General features: G+C 38.8%; 2 protein-coding genes across 7 annotated transcripts in view; one reads left to right on the plus strand and one right to left on the minus strand.

The window, feature by feature from the left end:
* NBEAL1 (neurobeachin like 1) overlaps nt 1-8,587 on the plus strand; it is an 87,723-nt gene extending 79,136 nt beyond the window's left edge. For 4 of the 6 annotated variants that reach the window (XM_014954278.1, XM_014954281.1, XM_014954280.1 and 1 more), the window contains 2 exons: nt 867-1,015; nt 1,706-4,434. In XM_014954278.1, coding sequence (XP_014809764.1) covers nt 867-1,015; nt 1,706-1,979 — 423 coding nt within the window. In that variant the 3' untranslated portion in view covers nt 1,980-4,434. Of the gene's footprint in view, nt 1-866; nt 1,016-1,705; nt 4,435-4,454 lie in introns of those variants that run through there. The other 2 variants (XM_014954282.1, XM_014954284.1) reach the window with 1 other exon arrangement.
* Nucleotides 8,588-11,071: 2,484 nt separating this feature from the next.
* LOC106895142 (alpha-aspartyl dipeptidase-like) lies at nt 11,072-16,396 on the minus strand. The gene is made up of 6 exons (XM_014954287.1): nt 16,267-16,396; nt 15,729-15,808; nt 14,591-14,764; nt 13,059-13,118; nt 12,150-12,232; nt 11,072-11,580 (listed from the first exon to the last, which is right to left on the minus strand). Exons 3-6 carry the CDS (start codon nt 14,747-14,749, stop codon nt 11,502-11,504), a joined length of 381 nt encoding a protein of 126 aa, XP_014809773.1. The 5' UTR covers nt 14,750-14,764; nt 15,729-15,808; nt 16,267-16,396; the 3' UTR covers nt 11,072-11,501.
* Between the last annotated feature and the right edge of the window lie 1,104 nt (nt 16,397-17,500).

Below are 17,500 nucleotides of genomic sequence, written 5' to 3' on the forward strand. Positions count from 1 at the left end.
TTTAATGAAAATCTCCAAACACCTGCAAGGAAGATGCCCAAGCATGTGCTAATGAATCTTCCTGGGAGAACTGCTTTGAAATAGAAAACTAGGGGAAACAAGTTCCACTGTGGACGGAAACAGAGACTTATAAGGGGAACAGTAACTTCTGGTGCAAGGTGCCCAGTGACTACACTGTTGTTTCTTAGTTTTGGATCGGAGGGATAGCTCTAAGGTTCACAGAGCAGCTTACTCTGTCTGTTGAGTAGCTGTGTAGTTGCTTTAGTAAGGGTAGAGCTGTTATGATTTGTATGAGCATGGGAAGTTTCTTGGAAGACAAATCTATTGGATGTAGGCATGCTAGATGCATTGGGAAGGTGGGGAGAGATGAGACCAAGGTATTGTCACGCTGGAAGATCTGTCAAGATTACAGCTTTGTCCAGAAAACACTTCTAGACTATGGAAATACACCTATTACCTTCTGCTTTTCCATTTGGGGTGGGAGGAGGGAGGGTGGCAGGAGGGCTGAAGACGAGTGCTCTCTTCTTTCTTCCTTAACAAAAATCCTTATAAAATAGGGACCTGTCCATTAAATCCATGGATGTTTCCAGCAAATTTGGAATTGATTAGATGGATAGGTAAGATGTTACTGTGTTACATCAGGAGGTAACAAAGAATAACTTTGGAAATTTCCATGCTGGACCTGCTATACATACACATTGCATATAGGCTCAGTAGTCTTGTATCATTCAACAAGGAAACTGTTGTCAACAGTATTATCTGTGAGTTACTGCCCAAGTTAGCTCCTGTTAGTGGGTTTAACATACAAATAGTACACTCTTAATCCAGTCAGTCCTCTGTGACAGATTTATTTTTGATCTATTCAGGATAAGAACGCGTTACATCTCTATTCTGTCAATGGAAAATATCTGGGTTCTGAGACTCTGAAGGAGGAAGTGTCAGATATGTGTGTGACTGGCGAGTACATCGTGATGGGCAGCTTACAGGGATTTCTTTCCATACGGGATCTCTACAGGTAATGTACCACCATCAGGAATTTATTATTGAGATGCAAATACAACAGCTTATTGAGAAAAGGCTGTGTAAACTGGGCTTTGCTTGGTGCTGTAGTGGTAGCACTTTTTTCTGTGTTCCTGAAAAAACTGTTTTGGAGAGAACTAAGACAGGGAGAAAAGAAAGATGAGAGGTGTACCAGACCCTTTTCTGCCCAGGCATTTATCCCAATTATACACCTAGAACAGAAAGGATTTAGGAAGAGCTGTGTCTGATATCTACAAGCTGTGATTGTCCCCATATCTGAGTCACTGGGAGCTCAGCAACTGCAGGATCAACCCTCATGTAGCTCTGCACTAAGTTTTAAACTCCGCTTACTGCTGTGGTCTGTAGAACACCATTGCTCCTCAGAATGGCAGTGAGCTTTGTCACTCAGGCAGTTGTGGTACTAATGTTACTGTTCTTCAGTGAAAATGTCTTAATTTACTGACTTACCCATATGTGCCATTTCTTGTTATTGGAGCTCTGTTCTGGGGTACAATTAGATCATGCCTTAGGAGATTACAATAGTTAAAACTGCAAACTGGATCCTTAAGAAATTGTGCTTTGTAGAGCATCCTGGGGACAGCAATTTCAACTGCACTGTGATTCTTTGCAGTATGTGCAAACAAATACGTGATGTGCTTTCTCTATTTGGTTTTGTTCATTTCAGCCTGAGTCTGAGCATCTCCCCCTTAGCCATGCGACTGCCAATTCATTGCATTTCTGTCACCAAAGAGTATAGCCACATCCTTGTTGGCTTGGAGGATGGCAAGTTGATTATCGTTGGTGTTGGCAAGCCAGCAGAGGTAAAACCCACCATCAAGAACTTTTTCTACCGAACAGTGGGAAGTTCACTTATTTCTGCTTTCCAGTTGAGCAAGAGGTCTCCTCTATGGCAGGGTAAATTAAAGAGCAAGTTTCAGTTTTCAGTGGGAAAGAAATAACTTTTGAGACTGCTCTACTGAAATTTCTCATTAAGAATCAAAGGTATGTAGGGATCGCAGATGGGGAAGCTCAGCTGGACTAACTTCCAGACTTTATCACTCACATCTGAATAAGCAAAGTCATAGTAACTAACCTTTTCTGAACATGTTAGTGTTGTCAGCCACTTCTTGATGAAATAATTTTCCAGAAGAATATTGGAAACAAAAGCAAGCAAGATACTTTCTTGATTTTTATTTTTTTAATGGTTTCTGTCAGATGTCTGTTAATATGCATTGACTGACACTGGGGGGTGGGGAAATTCCTACTTTATGTTAAGAGTCTTTAATTGCAATGCACAAAGAATCATTTGTGTAGGTTCCCAATATGCTCTGTGCTCCATATGGTGAATATAAACTTGTTGGTACTGCATATGCAATATCAAATACAGAGCATCCATCTGTCAAATAGCTATGCACAATTTTTCCTGTGCAAAACATAGATTTTACTTTAAGTACTTCTTGTCATGACTTCAAAGTACTTGTGTTAGCTTAAACCAGCTTCTCTTTATAACCTGATCTCCTTTGTGCTGCTGTGCATTTATTTGAAAATGTGATTATCACTTTTGCATGACCTTTAGTACATGCCAGAAAAGTGTGTCTTTATTTAATTTTATATTTTAACTGTGAAAACAGAGCAACTTTATTTGCCAGTATTTTAAAATGTTTTACCTAGGAGATACATAGTTTAATATTTGAAACAGGCTTCATACAACAGTAGTCTGACTTTTCTTGCAGCGGATGGATGGGGAGGGGAGGTTTCCCTGATTTCCATTTGAACAGTTTTTTCCTTACTGTAGAATTAACAAAGAGCTGCTTATGATGTGGTTAAACATATGTTTGTAACAGCAGTTTTAAAGTCACTGTCATTCTAAGTTTCCTATTTCCTTGAAAAATCTCTTGTAGGCTGAAATTTATGTATCTCATTAGACTGAAGGCTTTTTGTTTTCTTTTTTTCAGTTCTTAATCACATCTATTTTTCTAACTATGCAGAAAGTGTTGTTTCAAAGGCTGGATTCCTTTTAAGAACATAGAGGCTTTCCAATGACTTTTTTTTTCAGGATTTTTTGTTTTTATATATATAGTTCAGATGATCTGCAAGCTTAATATCCATGTAAATAGATATTTTTGAAAAAAAACCAAAACAAACACATAAGGAACAACATTATGTCCCAGATTTTCTAGTTTTCTATAATGGCATCAATAATTATATTTGAAAGTGCGTGTATGTGGGGTATGTATTTGTTGATTGATTTATTAGTAGTTTGGAAGGAATATATTAATTGCTAGAATTTTATCTTTATACATAAGGCAAGTGTTTTAGTTCTGGCTTTCAGTGGTGATACTGATCCTTAGGGTAAAGGGAGAGAGCAACTGTATTTATTGTGCATAAAGTCAAATGCTGCTTTGTATTAAGTTTGGCCTTTAGTGTTTCTGCATTGACACTATCCAATATGAAGTGAAGTACAATAAATGGCTTTTAAATTTTTTACAATTACTTAGTTGTTTGGGACATTGCAGAAGTCTGGAGGCTTATCACCTGTTAGTGTTAATCCTTGTCAGCACTGTGCCTTTTCTAGAACACTGCTGCTGTAATGATACCATTCTTAAGCATGCTTAATTTGTAGTACTAACTGCTGGGAACTGTTCTCAAACTTGTGCTGTTAAGGCATGCATCTTGTTTATTCAACTTTTTCATAAACTAATCAGCTGCCAGGCTGATCGCTATTGGTTAATCATAAGCCTTGTACTTAAGGAGTAAATTAAAACAGTTTCTCACAAATTGTTTTCAGATTGCAGACCTACCAGAGGCTGGATTTAATATGGCCTCTGGTTGCTTGTTATCTGTCCTTACTTATGAAATATACAGTATGAATTATTTCTTGTTTAAATTTTACTCTGAGCACTTCACCCAGGATCTTTGGAAGAGTGTATAAATTTGACACCAGGAGATAACCTTTCTCTCTTTCCTTCATTCTGCCATCACTGCCCTGCATTTTGATTACCTTTTCCTTTTCACTTCTAGCAAATTCTGTTTGAAATCTCTACAATAAAATGTTCTTTCTACTACTTTGGTTTATTTTTGCTTGACATTCACCTCTTTTTTTCCTTCCTATCAAAATAGCAATCTAAACACTGTTTCTAAGCCATTTGAAGTAGGTTAAGTATTAAGTACGCATTACTTGGCAATATCCCCTTAACTGTTTAAATCAGAGAAGACTGTGGTTAGTGTTTTGTCTGTTGTTTTTTGTCAGTCCCAAGAATCATCCCTAAGTGTGAGTTTTGGTTTGTTTTCAAATAATTTTTGTTGGTGTAATTTTGTTTATGCGGTACATTGTAGTGTCTGCATTTCACCAGAATCAGTGTCTGAATTCCTTTTTAATTTATCCACCTTATCCCTTCCCCCTCCTTTTGTTTCTCTGAATTACTTTTAAACAGATGCGCTCAGGTCAGCTTTCCCGAAAGCTGTGGGGATCAAGCAAACGGCTCAGCCAGATTTCATCAGGAGAGACTGAATATAACACTCAAGATTTCAAGTGATTGCTGCTTCTACCTTCTTTCATGGATTCCAGAAACATGCTTAATCTTTTGGTCACTTTAAATGTATATCTCAACTTTCAGGGGCTTCATTCTTAAGTCTGTTGAAGATGAACCTATGGTAGAGGTACAGTAATAAGCATACGTACTCATGCAAGTTGGCTTGCTTGCATATTTTTCCTTAACTGTGTTGACTTGGTCACAGAATGCCTCTTGAAATAGCTGCTAAAACTGTGTTACAGATGAAAAAGAAAAGAGAAAAACCAAACCAAACAAAAAACGTCCAAACCCAAGCTTGCTAATTGAATTTAAGATAAGTAGCATTTGATTTAAAGCTGAATAGGGCCAGATGCTCCTTGATGACAAAGAAGATATTTGGCTTTGCTTTGACAGCTTTGTAATCCCCTGGCAGTAAATTAAAGTTCTGGTGGTTACAGTGGTCAGATTCAAAATTGAGGTAGCTGACAGTTATGACCTTTTCAATATGTTTTTAACCCAATGAACAATTTATTGCAATTTGTTCCTGTAAATGGCTATTGCTATTTTCTTCTGTGTAGTTCCAGTTTTAGGCTGTTCTGCAAGGAACATCTGTGTTGCACTACTTGATTATCAAAAATTGTTTAAAGTACAGATATGAGTAACTTCAAAGGAAGTGAAGGAGCTGAAGGAGGTAGGAAATACTTGCTGCTGAAAATTATTTATATTGTTAAGTAAGACACACACCAGGAAATCCCATAATATATTTAATATCTTGAAGAAATACGGAGGAAGAATCAGTATCTATATTGGTCAAAGATCAATCTACTTCATTAGTAAGGCAACTCCTGCAAACAAAAGATAAATTTCCACTGTAAAAATTATTTAAATAATATTGCAGCATAATTTAATTAAATAGTACCTGTTTGTTTCTTGGCTTGGTGTTCACCAGACCAGTTATTTAGCCATATTGTTTTTTTCCTTCTGTAAAAACAGCAGGGAAACAGATAATGTATCCATTTTCAAGATGTGTTTAATACCTGGGAAAAGAAAATATCAGCTATATCCAACAAAATAGTTATGGATTGTATACTATATTTTGGAGAAGCCATTACTGATTTTTTTTTTTTTGTTTAGTGATAGGTGATAATTATAGAAGGTTGTGTGTTTTCCTGTTGTTGTGACATTTTTATAATGTTAATGATTTAAGTGATAAACCCCATACTGTTGGAAAAGCCTGGTGCTGAGGGAAAAATAAGAATTTTTGGATCGGCATGCGAAGGTATGTGTGCATGTGTATATATGTGTGTATGTTTGTGTATATATATGTATATATGTGTATGTATGTCTATTAAAGGAGAAAATACCATGGGGCAAGGGGAGTATAGATACAAGGCAGAGCTATAAGTGATTGTTAGCTAATATGTTCCCTTTTGGCTACCCTTTTCTTCCCTTTACCATCACTTTTCTTGTTATTTTTATTTATTTATGGAAATGAATGTGTGTTGTATCTCCTATAAATGTTATCAGATATTCCCTGTGGCTGGGGAGTTGTTGAACTACCTGAGGAACTCCATAATGTATAATCTCATTTCATTAACTTTTAGCACAATATTTATTAACTTTGTAGAAATAGTGATACCTCCTTATGCTGCAAAAGGGTAATCTTTAAAAGTTCTGTTAGTCTCATTAAAACAGTTTTCTCCCCCTCAATTTCTTTACTGGAAAAAAAAAAATTGCTCTTAATGACCAATCAGTGTGCTGTGTAAAGAAAGTTGTGTTGCTTTTTCTTAATTTTTGTAAATGAAATAATAAATCAGACTAGTGAACAAGTGGGTCTATGCATAGTTGCAATATTCTAATTAATCACTGTGACAGACTGGATCATATGAGAATTTAGGAGAAAATAAGATATTTTTTTCTCCTTCAGTCATTTGCTAAGAGAGCATTGCATTTCCAAAAGTAGAGCAGTGTGGTTTTTTTCAGACTCCATGTATGTAAAAAAACCAAAAACAAACAAAAAAACCAAACAACCCAACCAAAAAAATACCAAAACAAAACCAAAAACCATATCCCATATTTTCAAATAAACTATAGAGAAATGAAAAATACTGGTTTTAATCTTAGCAATCCAGGAAGGATACTCTGGAAGTATTAAGTGTGTATATGAGAATGTGAAGTGTGTTTGTCCATTATGATTTCATGAAGGATTTCAGGGGAGCTTTATTGAGTGTAGTTCAGAAGAATTTCAGCTCAGAATATGAGATTTTGCTGTGTTACGGGAAGTTAACCCTCATTTTGGGCATTGAGTTGATGGGTTTTATAAGTATGCATATATGTTCTGTTTAAATGCGTATATGAGGTTAAGTGTTTACTTGCAGGGGAAGAGGGCAGGAAATTGTGATGTATGGGGCAAGCAGATTCAAGTGGAAAAATTGAGGATATAGGTCTTTTTTAGTGTTTAGTGAGAGCATAGTGTTCTTTTTGTCACTTGCACAGAGGGGCTCGCATAAAGCTTTGAAAATATCCTGCTGTGGGTTAGGTATGTTTATACAACAGTTGAATTTGTTTTTAGCAGTTTAGTATTAAAGAATACTGAATACACTGTGTCAGTTCAAGTAAAACATAATGCATAATTGGAAGTGTTCATGATGCAGAGCTTTGACATTTGAATACCATCATTTCAGTGCATCACAAGCATTAGGCCATCTTCACAAATACCCAGGACAGGTTGAAATGTGGATGGTTCTTGGGCTCTAAAACTTGAGGCTTGTTTGTGCTCTGCACAAAGCAGCAGCAGGAGGGAAACAGGTGAGCTTTAAGTGGCTACATATTCTACACAAAATGGCGACATCCTTTGCCTTTTGATTTGGTCCTTGCGGATGGGAGGTATACACTGTCACACGCTTGGTGTTCTTGCCAGAGGCCCTCTGGAAAGAACCCTGTAGGTTTGAAGGTCTGCACTTTACCTTTGTCTAAAACCAGTTTCATGAAAAAGATATAGGTGGTAGGTGTGAGCATTAGCTGGTACGTTGTTTCTTTTGGTTTTAACTTACTTGTGTAAGTCTTATTAAAAGTAGTAAATATTTTTTTCTCATCAGCTGTTTAGGTTGGTTGAATTGCAGTCTGTTATGCAGTGCACTGTGAATCAGTGAATTGACTTCCATAATTCTTTGATTTTCTCAAGTCAATAAAGCTTAGGATGACATTTTGTTTTTCACATAGTATTGGTGAAATAAGGTTCTCCTTTGGTTTTGAAGTAAGATTTACTTAAGTGTAAAAAGTAAAGCTGTGAGATCAGAGAATTCTGATTAGGAATTCAGAATAAAATAAGTCTTAAAATGACAGTTGTTTCATAACACTGCATTTAAGATCTTCTTGTTTGGTATTTTCTTACATTTAATTTTTGGAATAATCCTAATGATATTTATCAAAGTTTAAGATATGCTTACCTTTGAAGCTGAGTAAGTAAATAGGAGTGTATGTATATATGTATCTAAAAAAACCTGAAAACTGACTCTCTTTTCATACCTGTATATAAATGAGATCAAGTAGTTGTCAGTGTTGAGTAACTTCTCCCTAGCATAGTTTTGAACTTGCATACCAAAGGATATATTTAGAAGGCGTCTCTTGTTTATTTCAAGAAAAATATTTAAGATTCTCTTTATCAATTTACTTAATTCTTGGTAGTATTTTAGTTGTCTATTTATCGATAGTGAAGAATCTCATCTAGTCTGTGCAGGTTTTGTACTATACGAGCATTCAGAAAGTGAAATGTTTGCTGTTTGATTAGCATCAGACTTATGTGAATCATTCTATATCAATATAATTGTTATCTAATACTCCCAGGCTATCTAGAAACCAGATCTTCTATCATCTATGTGCCTTACCAACATCAGCACAATATAATAATCCCAACCCTAAACTAACTGCACTTCTCCTGATGGTTAATATACATTGTGGAAATTCGGTTTTAGGAAGCCTGTTTGATTTAAAAAGAAAAAAAAAAAAAAACCAAAACAGCAAAGAAACCAAAAGTGGTAACACATACACACACACACATCACAATTGTTTTGCTAATTTGCAACATTGATATAAACAAGCTTTCCCCCCTGATATATCTTAGATAATTAATATTATCACGAAACAGGTTTATTAAAATCTTTGCAGGCTTTAAGTAGTCCGATCAATTGCTTTCTAAGGATCCTCTTTAAAGTAATGTTTGTGTATCCTTTAAATGAAGTACAAAGAACTAAGTTTCTGCACTGTAAAAATTCTGTGTGAGACTGGTAACAGTCCTGCACCAGTCTGCTTTAAGATGCAGGAATGATGATTTTATTTTTATTTGTAATGCACAATAATTAGGTAGGTCTTTTACCTCTTGCCTTAGTCCATGGGAGCTGTATACCTCACTTCCCAAGACCTCATCTCCCTCCTCCCTGTTTCCTCTGCAAGTCTTTCCCAGTCTCAGTTACAAAATCATTAGAACGTACATGTACAGCAACCAAATGCTTCACAAAGCTTTTACTCTATATGTATACTTAGTTGAAAAGTGTGTATCTTTATGCAGATTATGGTATGGTAGGGAGCCTTAGAGCTAGGGAGGGGAGTAGAGGATGTGTCAGCCTCCTTCGGCTCCTACGCTGAGAGTCTACATAAACACTTGCTCTGTATTGTCACCTGAAGGCACTCCTGTCTTCCAGCCTTAAAGGCATGTTGCTGGCTAGGTTAGATACTGAGGCTAGGTGCTGTGGATATTTTTTTTTTTCCAAATAATTAAAGAAAGAAAAAAAGCACATATAAATGCATATCCAAACATGAACCTTAAGGCTGATCCAATAAATTCTGTTAGATGAAAGCACTACATAGGGTTATATTTAAGTGGGTAGAAATTCAAGCATGCGCTTTCTAGAATGAGCTTTTCATGCTTTTTGTTTTAAAAGCTATGTCGGTTTCAGCTGTGAACATAACACTTGTCAGTAGTCTCCCTTTGAGGAGAGTAGTAGTTTTGTGCAGTCATACACACATGGGTTTATTGTATACCAATGTTAGGCTCAACTGAAGTGTTTGGAAGATGTCTTTCCTTCCAGCCCAAGCAAATTCTCCTTATTACTAATTGCCCTTGTCAGTATATACGTTTAAAGGAAGCAAGGGTTTTCTGAGAAGCTACTGCAGTTTAAAAAGAAAAAAAAAAAAAGGTTGGTAAAATACTATTGTCCTCTTCTTCACTGTTAGAATCATCTGATGCCTGAATGCAGAAATGCCTCTGAGTGGCAGCAGAGCATGCTCTGCGGTTTGAGTCAAATGCTGTTCATCTTACTGCATATGCGAGGAATTGCTTGTAGTGTTTAATCAAAGGTATGCTGTGTTCAGTTTTAATTCACCTTACTGCAGTGCATCTCTGGAACAAAACTGGTGCATCTTTCTTTCAGTTACCATTTACCCAAATGGCCCAGATAAAATAGGTGTTTCACTTCTTTTCTTCAGGAGAGAGTACCTGCAGTTGTGTGTTCTTTCTATTTTTGTCTACTGGACTTGAGAAATTTGGCAAGTATTTCCAGAGCTTAGGTCTGTGATTATACTCTGCACAGAAACAATTTCATAATATGTATTCTGTCCCAGAAGGATGATTGTCAGTATAGATCATGGTTTAAAGCTGCTAAGGGGTTTTGAGATTGAAATATAAAACATCCAGCCATATATATAATAGATCTAACTGAATTTAGAGGCCACTTGTTTATTTAGCTTCCTATGTAGACAGTATTTTCCTCTTGAGGGAGCTGTATTTTTTTGCCTTCAAGTAACTTTTTAAAATAAACTTAGTCTTGCACCTGACAGTACTGATTTAGTCATACATAGCTGTGGGCTGTTGCTTAAAGAAAGCCATGAGGAGAAAAAACAATTCAAGGAAAAATTGCAATACGTGTTCTGATTCAACCCTTCACTATGCAGGAGAATGTAATATAAGATATGGAAGAATATAAGAAATGCTGCTTTTAAGACTTCGGTCAGTGTTTTGGTGGAAGCTGTGATGCTACTCAGTTTGCTTGATGAATTTTTACTAACACTAATGGGGGAGTGGAAACAAAGGCCTTACAGCAACAGTTAATCATATCTTCTGATAATTCTTACAGATTGTGCAATTATGTCATTACAAATGGATTTTTAAATGCCAAAAAATGCCTTTTTAAAGAGCTAAATGTTAGTTCTGAGGAGTGTTGGAAATACCTACTTTCAAAAATGAGCCTTCAGGCACTGTAATGAACTTGCTGTCAGTCTTCTGTGCAATATCTTTTTCCCTTCTGGGTGCTTTAAGAGTATACTGTATGTCTTATTTTGTTTTGATCAGTATGTTTTAAGAGTGTGTATATTGGCTAATGATGGATTTTTTTTCTGTACAGCATGGTGGAAGATGTTTTAAAATTTTGCACTTTTCTAGGATTTGCAAGTTTGTAACCTGACAATTTTTAACATGCACACTTTTGTACATAATTAGCATTGTATATATTTAACATGAGTCTGAAGCAAATAAAAGTAACTGAATGCATTAAATCTCCCTTTATTATTATGTGCAAAAATTAAACTAATACTGTGGAAATACATTAAAAGAACAATTCTTTCATTTAACAGGTAAAGCTAGGCAGCAGGAACAGCTGATCCAGTGTTCTGTCTTAATTGTGTTAAAGTAACTTTTTTTGGTGGAGAAGAAATCAAAAGTGGATATATGAACGTACAGACCCTTTCAGACTAAGAATAGCTATCATTACTCAAGTATTGCAATAAAAATTGCCTTTTTACTGGGAAGGAGAGAGGTTTGAGAGATGAATTAGGGTGGGGAAAAGAGTCCACTAATGCATATTTGTCTTTATTTATAAAGCTAAGGTTCTCCACTCTCCCCAGGACTAGAAGCACCTCTTTTCTTCCTCTTCGTTGTATTCCCGTATAGCGACTTTTGCTGCAGAGTATGCAAGGCTACAGGTTCTGGAGATTACTGTCAATCAGGAGGAAACTGAAATCTGTTCCAGGCTCATGTTCAGTTGGTTTCTTACCCCTGTAAACAAGACAAACCGTGCTGTGAGCTTTAACAGGAGCTAGGACTACTGCATTTCCATCTGTTACTAGGGATACAACAAGGCATCCTTACTCATAACAAGCAGAGTTTTGACTCCCTTCCTTGCCTGCATCACGGGACATATTAGACATAACGTAAGTTATATCTACATGTTAGATTTCTTAGTAATGTTTGTATGACTAAATTCATAAGTTCCTTGTTCTAGAGTTCAACACATTAAGGTCAAACTGGCATTCCCCTGGCCTTCAATAACAGAGCTGACAACTGGGGCTCCTTCTGTGAACGGTAACCATAGCTCAGAGACACAAGCATCAATGGATGTAATACCATAGCACTTACTGGGTAAGTTGGATATCCTTCAGAGTGCTGTCATACTGCCTGCTCCTTGGGAGCGTAAAGCAAGACTCGTGCTTTCCCCAAAGAGAAATGGAAGCAAGGGATTAAGTGAGTTCTGACGTGGGGGACAAGGCAGCATGTTCTAGGAGTTTAATAGAAGTCTCTCTTCCTTTCTGTCTGAAGGAGAATATCCATTCAAATGAAGGATTTACCTCAAAAACAGACGTGCTCCTGTCACTCCTTGCAAGGTGGCTTTGTCTCCTTCCACTAGCAGCATCGCACCTTCCCGCAAGCCCTAATGTAGGTGGAAACATTGAACATTTTCAAGCTATTTGAAAGGCTAGAATGCTTGTCACCAGCAGGCCAGTCTTAGTGCAGCTCGCCGTGATTACAAACAAGACTTTCTTGCTCACATAGTTCTAGCAAAGATGTCAAGACAAAATTAGGTGAGTTACCTTATTTTATAAGCTGGTTTGTTTGGGTTTGGGTTCCCCCCTCCCCCTTTTAAAGAAGGAGAAACCATTAAGGAGAAAAGGAAAATGTGGGGTTTTTTTCACGATTGCTTCTGCTACCACTGTCCTTAGATCCAGGCTGGGCCAAGCAACAGGCAGCTGGGTGAGTTAAAGCACAAACTTTATGCTCTGGGCTTAAGCACAGGGAGGGGAAATGCAGAGGTCCCACTTCCCCTGAGAGACATACTGTAATTGCCAACATAATACTGAATGAGCTACCTACAATTATTAAAACAAAATGTAAAGTTAAGAATATCTGCAAAAAGATGAAGGGATGGTATCTTACCATCTGCGTGTACACCCCCCCAACATACAAAATATGACTGGGGGCCAGTGACTGGAAAAATCAGAGCTGCCTAAAATACAGCATTTGGCAACAGGACTCCAGGCATCCAATTGGCAGAATGCGTTTAATTTTTTCTAACCCATTTTCTGCAACTGTGCAAAATCCAAGGTTGAAGCTCTTAGCAAGGATCTACCTAGCCTTCCATGCCACAGTTCTGTAAGGCTTGTCAGGCAGGGGAGCCCACACTGAGAGCTAGTGAGAATGCATTTAAAATATTCACCATGCTACAGCCGTGAGCTTCCTGACTGGGAACTACTACTCACCAGAACTGGAGGCGTGTTTGGTTCTTCATGATATTGACGAATTCTTTCCTCTCTTGTCTCCTGCAATGATAAGTGTAGATTTAGCTGCCCAGGCAGTAAGGTAGGACTTGGAGCTATCCAAAGAGCATGACACCAACCAATTTCATAACATTAAACACTTCCCCTCAAACAGAATGTTTTCATTAGACTAATGTATTGAAGGAAGTGGCAGTATTGACTTTAACAGACACTTATTTTACTGTTCATCACTAGCAGCAATTGCTGTAGGTTGATCAAACAGAACTTGCATGATCTCAGCCCTGAAAAGCCTTAAAACTTACTTCTACTCAATTCATCCAGCTTTTTTTTTTTTTTAATTAAACGCTGTCTCTGTGTGCCTACCCTCTGAACAAGAGACTGAGAAAGATGGTGGAAGCAAATGCATGAGATGCCACCTTCATGAAAGAGGATAGTGAACCAAATTTCCGCTGATTAAATTGCTTGTCCTCAAGTAAGCATTACACTGAAGAATTTCCATCTGTGAACAGCTCTGCCATGTTTCCTGAGGGTTTGCTGCTGAACTGAGCAACAGTAGTTAAAGAAATCAAACCAGAAGGACTTGTTGGTAAGGAAACACAGGAACACAGCAGGGACTTGATACAGCACAGAGCTTTCAGCCTCCTCTTGGAGAAATAGCGAAAGTTATTTATAGGGAAAAGACTGTCTGCTTATCTAGTGACAAGCTGATTAAATGTGCTCCTACAACTTCATCTAAATTCTAGAAGCACACTCTGATCCTCCATCTCCTCGGTGTCTCCTAATTCTTAATATTTCCTCTAACCATGAAGAAATTTTGATTACAGAGAGGAAAGTTTTTGATCTGTTAAAAGATGCACCACAGAAACTCTTCCCTTGAGGAATTAGCTCTTGACAGGTTATTCAAAAATCAGCTCCTCCACACAGTGGAGTTGTCAGTCTTTGTGCTTGGTAGTTAAAGTGTTTTAGCTGTACTAGTGCATGTGCTTGCTCAGTACTGGGCATTACAGGGTGTGCTCTCTGCAGGGAGCCTAGTGCCTAGGTATTTTCTTACACAAGAAGTCTGTATGCAATCTTAAGATCACCCTCTTCTGATGTTTCCTTTAGACCTTTAGATATTTAAGCCTGTTATTGTACGTTTAAGTCAGGTCTCAAGCAGCAGCCAAGACAGACCTTTCCAGAAATATCGTGTGTTGCATCTTAACATTTCAAGTTTCTCTCTCTTCCCCCTCCCCCCAGTTCAAAGCCAGGTATGAAGCAACAGTATTTCAGACACTGCACAGCTTCTGTTTGTGAAAAACACTTTGTTCCACATCAGTAATACTGTTGCCAACTCCTCTTCCCACTCAAATAAAAGCTTTAGGAGGGAGTAAAGTGTTGGTGCCTCACTGGCACTTCCAACTGCTCTAAGGAGCTGCTGTTAGACATTCTATAACTTTGTAAGGCCTCGCAAATGCACACTATCGTTACACCTCTGCATCCTGGTTACTGTGTGAGCTCTGGCATGCTTTACTTACACCCATGTGAGTGCTTTTAGCATCTGGGTCCAGGTAGTGGGGGTTAATATTAAAAGGAACTAAACCTAGGGCCTGCAGGGAAGGTGGATAGACAATTGGCATGTCATTGGTAGTATTGATGCTGATGGTAGCAACGTTAGTTCCTGCGCTGGATCCCATGTAAGGAATCCCATCCTGAAAGACAAAAGCAATGATTAGAATGCAGTATCACAACAATGAATTGCATTTTACAGTATTTTCTAGCCATCTCAGAGACTCAGCAAACAGATCAGATTTGGTCCTTCTAGCTCATCTCACTGCTAACTGTACAGGTGAAAAGAAGAACAAGAATTCAGGTTTTGAGGTGGGCAATAGTTTGCATATGTCATGGTTGTCAGAGAACTAACTGTTGAATGCCCTGTACTCCCAACTCTGTGACCCTATCACGAGAGAAAACTGGTAAGGTTGTTGGTGCATATATTTGACTTCACTATTAAGAGAAGAGCGACGTCTCTACATTGCAGTTGCAGGAAATATCTGAACTAGCTTTTAACTAGCTTCTGAAGAGAGCAGACCATCTGAATATGGATAGCATATCTTTGCTGTGCTTACAAGATTCACCAGCCAGAATAGGGCTGCTGACCAGGAGGGCTCACTGGCACTCATACCTCTCTATTCCAGGTCAAGGAGTACCCAAGGTAATTACACCATTTTCAACGTCAACAGGACATGTATGGATCCAACTCTATTGTTGGCTTATTAGCAGACAACCTACAACTTGCACAGATCTGTGTCTATTAACAAGATACAAAGTGGACATCTCAAGCTGAAAAACAGGATTTCTGGATATAGATTAAATCCTATGCTGCTCTTCGTTGGCATTTTAAGTTGAGGGGCTTGCTTTTAAGGTACTACGCAGCATTGTTCATCCCAACGTCTTGCAGCCCTGTATCTGGGAAACTGTCCTAAGGTCAGATTGCTGACCTTAGTCTTTTCAGGCTTCAGTGACTAGCGACAGCCTTATTTCAGTTCACCAGGTTGTATGAGATGGCTCAATATTTGAAGTATATTAAAAACAAAGATGTAGAATCAACTTGGATTTGTATGAACAAAAGCTTATCCTGCCATTCAGGCTTGACCCGAGTCCTGTAGTTTTTACCTCAAGAACTCTTTTCCTGATCTCCTGTATCAGACTGTTGTCGTACAGAGCTTTCAGGAGACGGAATGTGTTCCCACCTCCTGCAGAAGAAGAGTCCGTTTTATTTAACATGCTTTCACCACCAGTTTTAATTGAAGCTTTTACAGACTTGGCAGGCTTGATGATTTCTATGCCCTACTCAGGGTAGTACCTTGCTTTGAGCAGCAGAAAAACAGAAGCTTTAGAAGAATAGTTATTGGGCAGGCCACAGGCTCATGCCCCAAGACCCTTGTGTAACACTGACACTGGCTGTTTGACAGCAGATGCTGTTCTAATACTCAGGAGCATGGTATTAGGGCTATATTTGAAACTTACTGGAGATGAAATTCCATTACTAAATCTCTCCTACTTCCCACCACTAAGTTTAGGGTCTCAATTAAAGTACTGTTTTCTGTAGTTTCTAATAATTTTTCATTGTTGTCTCTACAGTGCAGCTCTAAGCAAAACTAATCCAGTGCCCTATATAAACCCTTATCAAGGAGCGTGAAGTAAAACTTACCAATAAATATTGCTTCAGATTTCCTTACAGCTTCCACTGGATCAGAAGATTCATGAATGCTATCCAGCCCATAACCTTAAATGAAAACATATTTACCTTTGCCACTTCAGTTTGGTGGAAGAACATAGCATGTTCTATCCCTCTCTGCCTCCCCCCAACCCTGAACCACACATCTCACCAGACAGCCAGGGAAATTTCAGAGAACTCCACAACATAATATAAAATAGAGTATATGTCCTACATTAGTGCAGGGCTTCTGCATCCAGCTGTTACCAAAGGAAATGTTTGCTTTATAGATATACATGCTCAGCGTCTCAGAGCAGAGCGTTTCACTCAGCAGGTGCAGGCTGAGGCACAGAGCCCTGCTGAGCATTGCTGGCTAACTAGAAAAGAAGGAAAATGCTGTCTGACTTCAGCCTGGCTGTGAGTTTGAATAGGATGTGCCATCATTGGTCTAGCATGACTGGTGCAAGCATCAGATCCGAGTTTGGGGTTTTTTTTTAATAGTTAAAATGTCTGTCTTTGACAGATTGGCCTTGCTGGAGTTCACTGAGTGCAGGAAGTGCCCGGAGAGCCGGAAGAACAGGGACATTTGACAGCAGTAATCTTTCTGCAAGACAAGGAGCAAAATGTGCTGCCCAGGGAAGTGAGTACTGGTTATTACTCCAGTAACGGGTCCAAAGTTATCCTGAAGGGTCATAAATGCTAGGTGGAGGTGTTGCTGTAGGCTGCTCTGGAAAGATCTTTGCTTGAAGCAAAGCTCTGTCGCTTTTAATTATGGAAATAACCTGGCTGGTTGAGGCGCATCATAGGAGTGGTCTTAACACCAGTAGTTGTACGGCTCGAGCGGAGGTTTAAGATGTATGGGAAGAAATGAAGAAATGTCCTCCCTTGTGATTAAGGAGGATAAAAAGTTGCCACTTAGTATTCAGGAGCAAAAAGCTTCCTCCCTGAAGCGGTTATAGACGCGTTTCCAACAAGATTTCTTCCGGAGGCCCCTAAAGCATCCCCTTCTAGGCAGAAGTTAGCGAACACATCCCCGGTTCTTGCCCCCCCTCTCCGCAGCGCTAGCCCTGCCCGGAGCCCCGCACACCGGCCCGCTGCAGAGCTGCCGCCGCCCGGAGGCCCCCGCCGCCCCCTGCCCGCCCACACCAGCGGCTGGGGACGGGGGGTGCCCGCCGGGGCGACGGCCTCGCCGGCCAGGGCTGCCCGAGGCGCTCGGCGCCCGGGGACG

The sequence above is a fragment of the Calidris pugnax genome, unplaced genomic scaffold (genome assembly GCF_001431845.1).
Source record: "Calidris pugnax isolate Ruff unplaced genomic scaffold, ASM143184v1 scaffold103, whole genome shotgun sequence".
Lineage (NCBI taxonomy): Eukaryota > Metazoa > Chordata > Aves > Charadriiformes > Scolopacidae > Calidris > Calidris pugnax.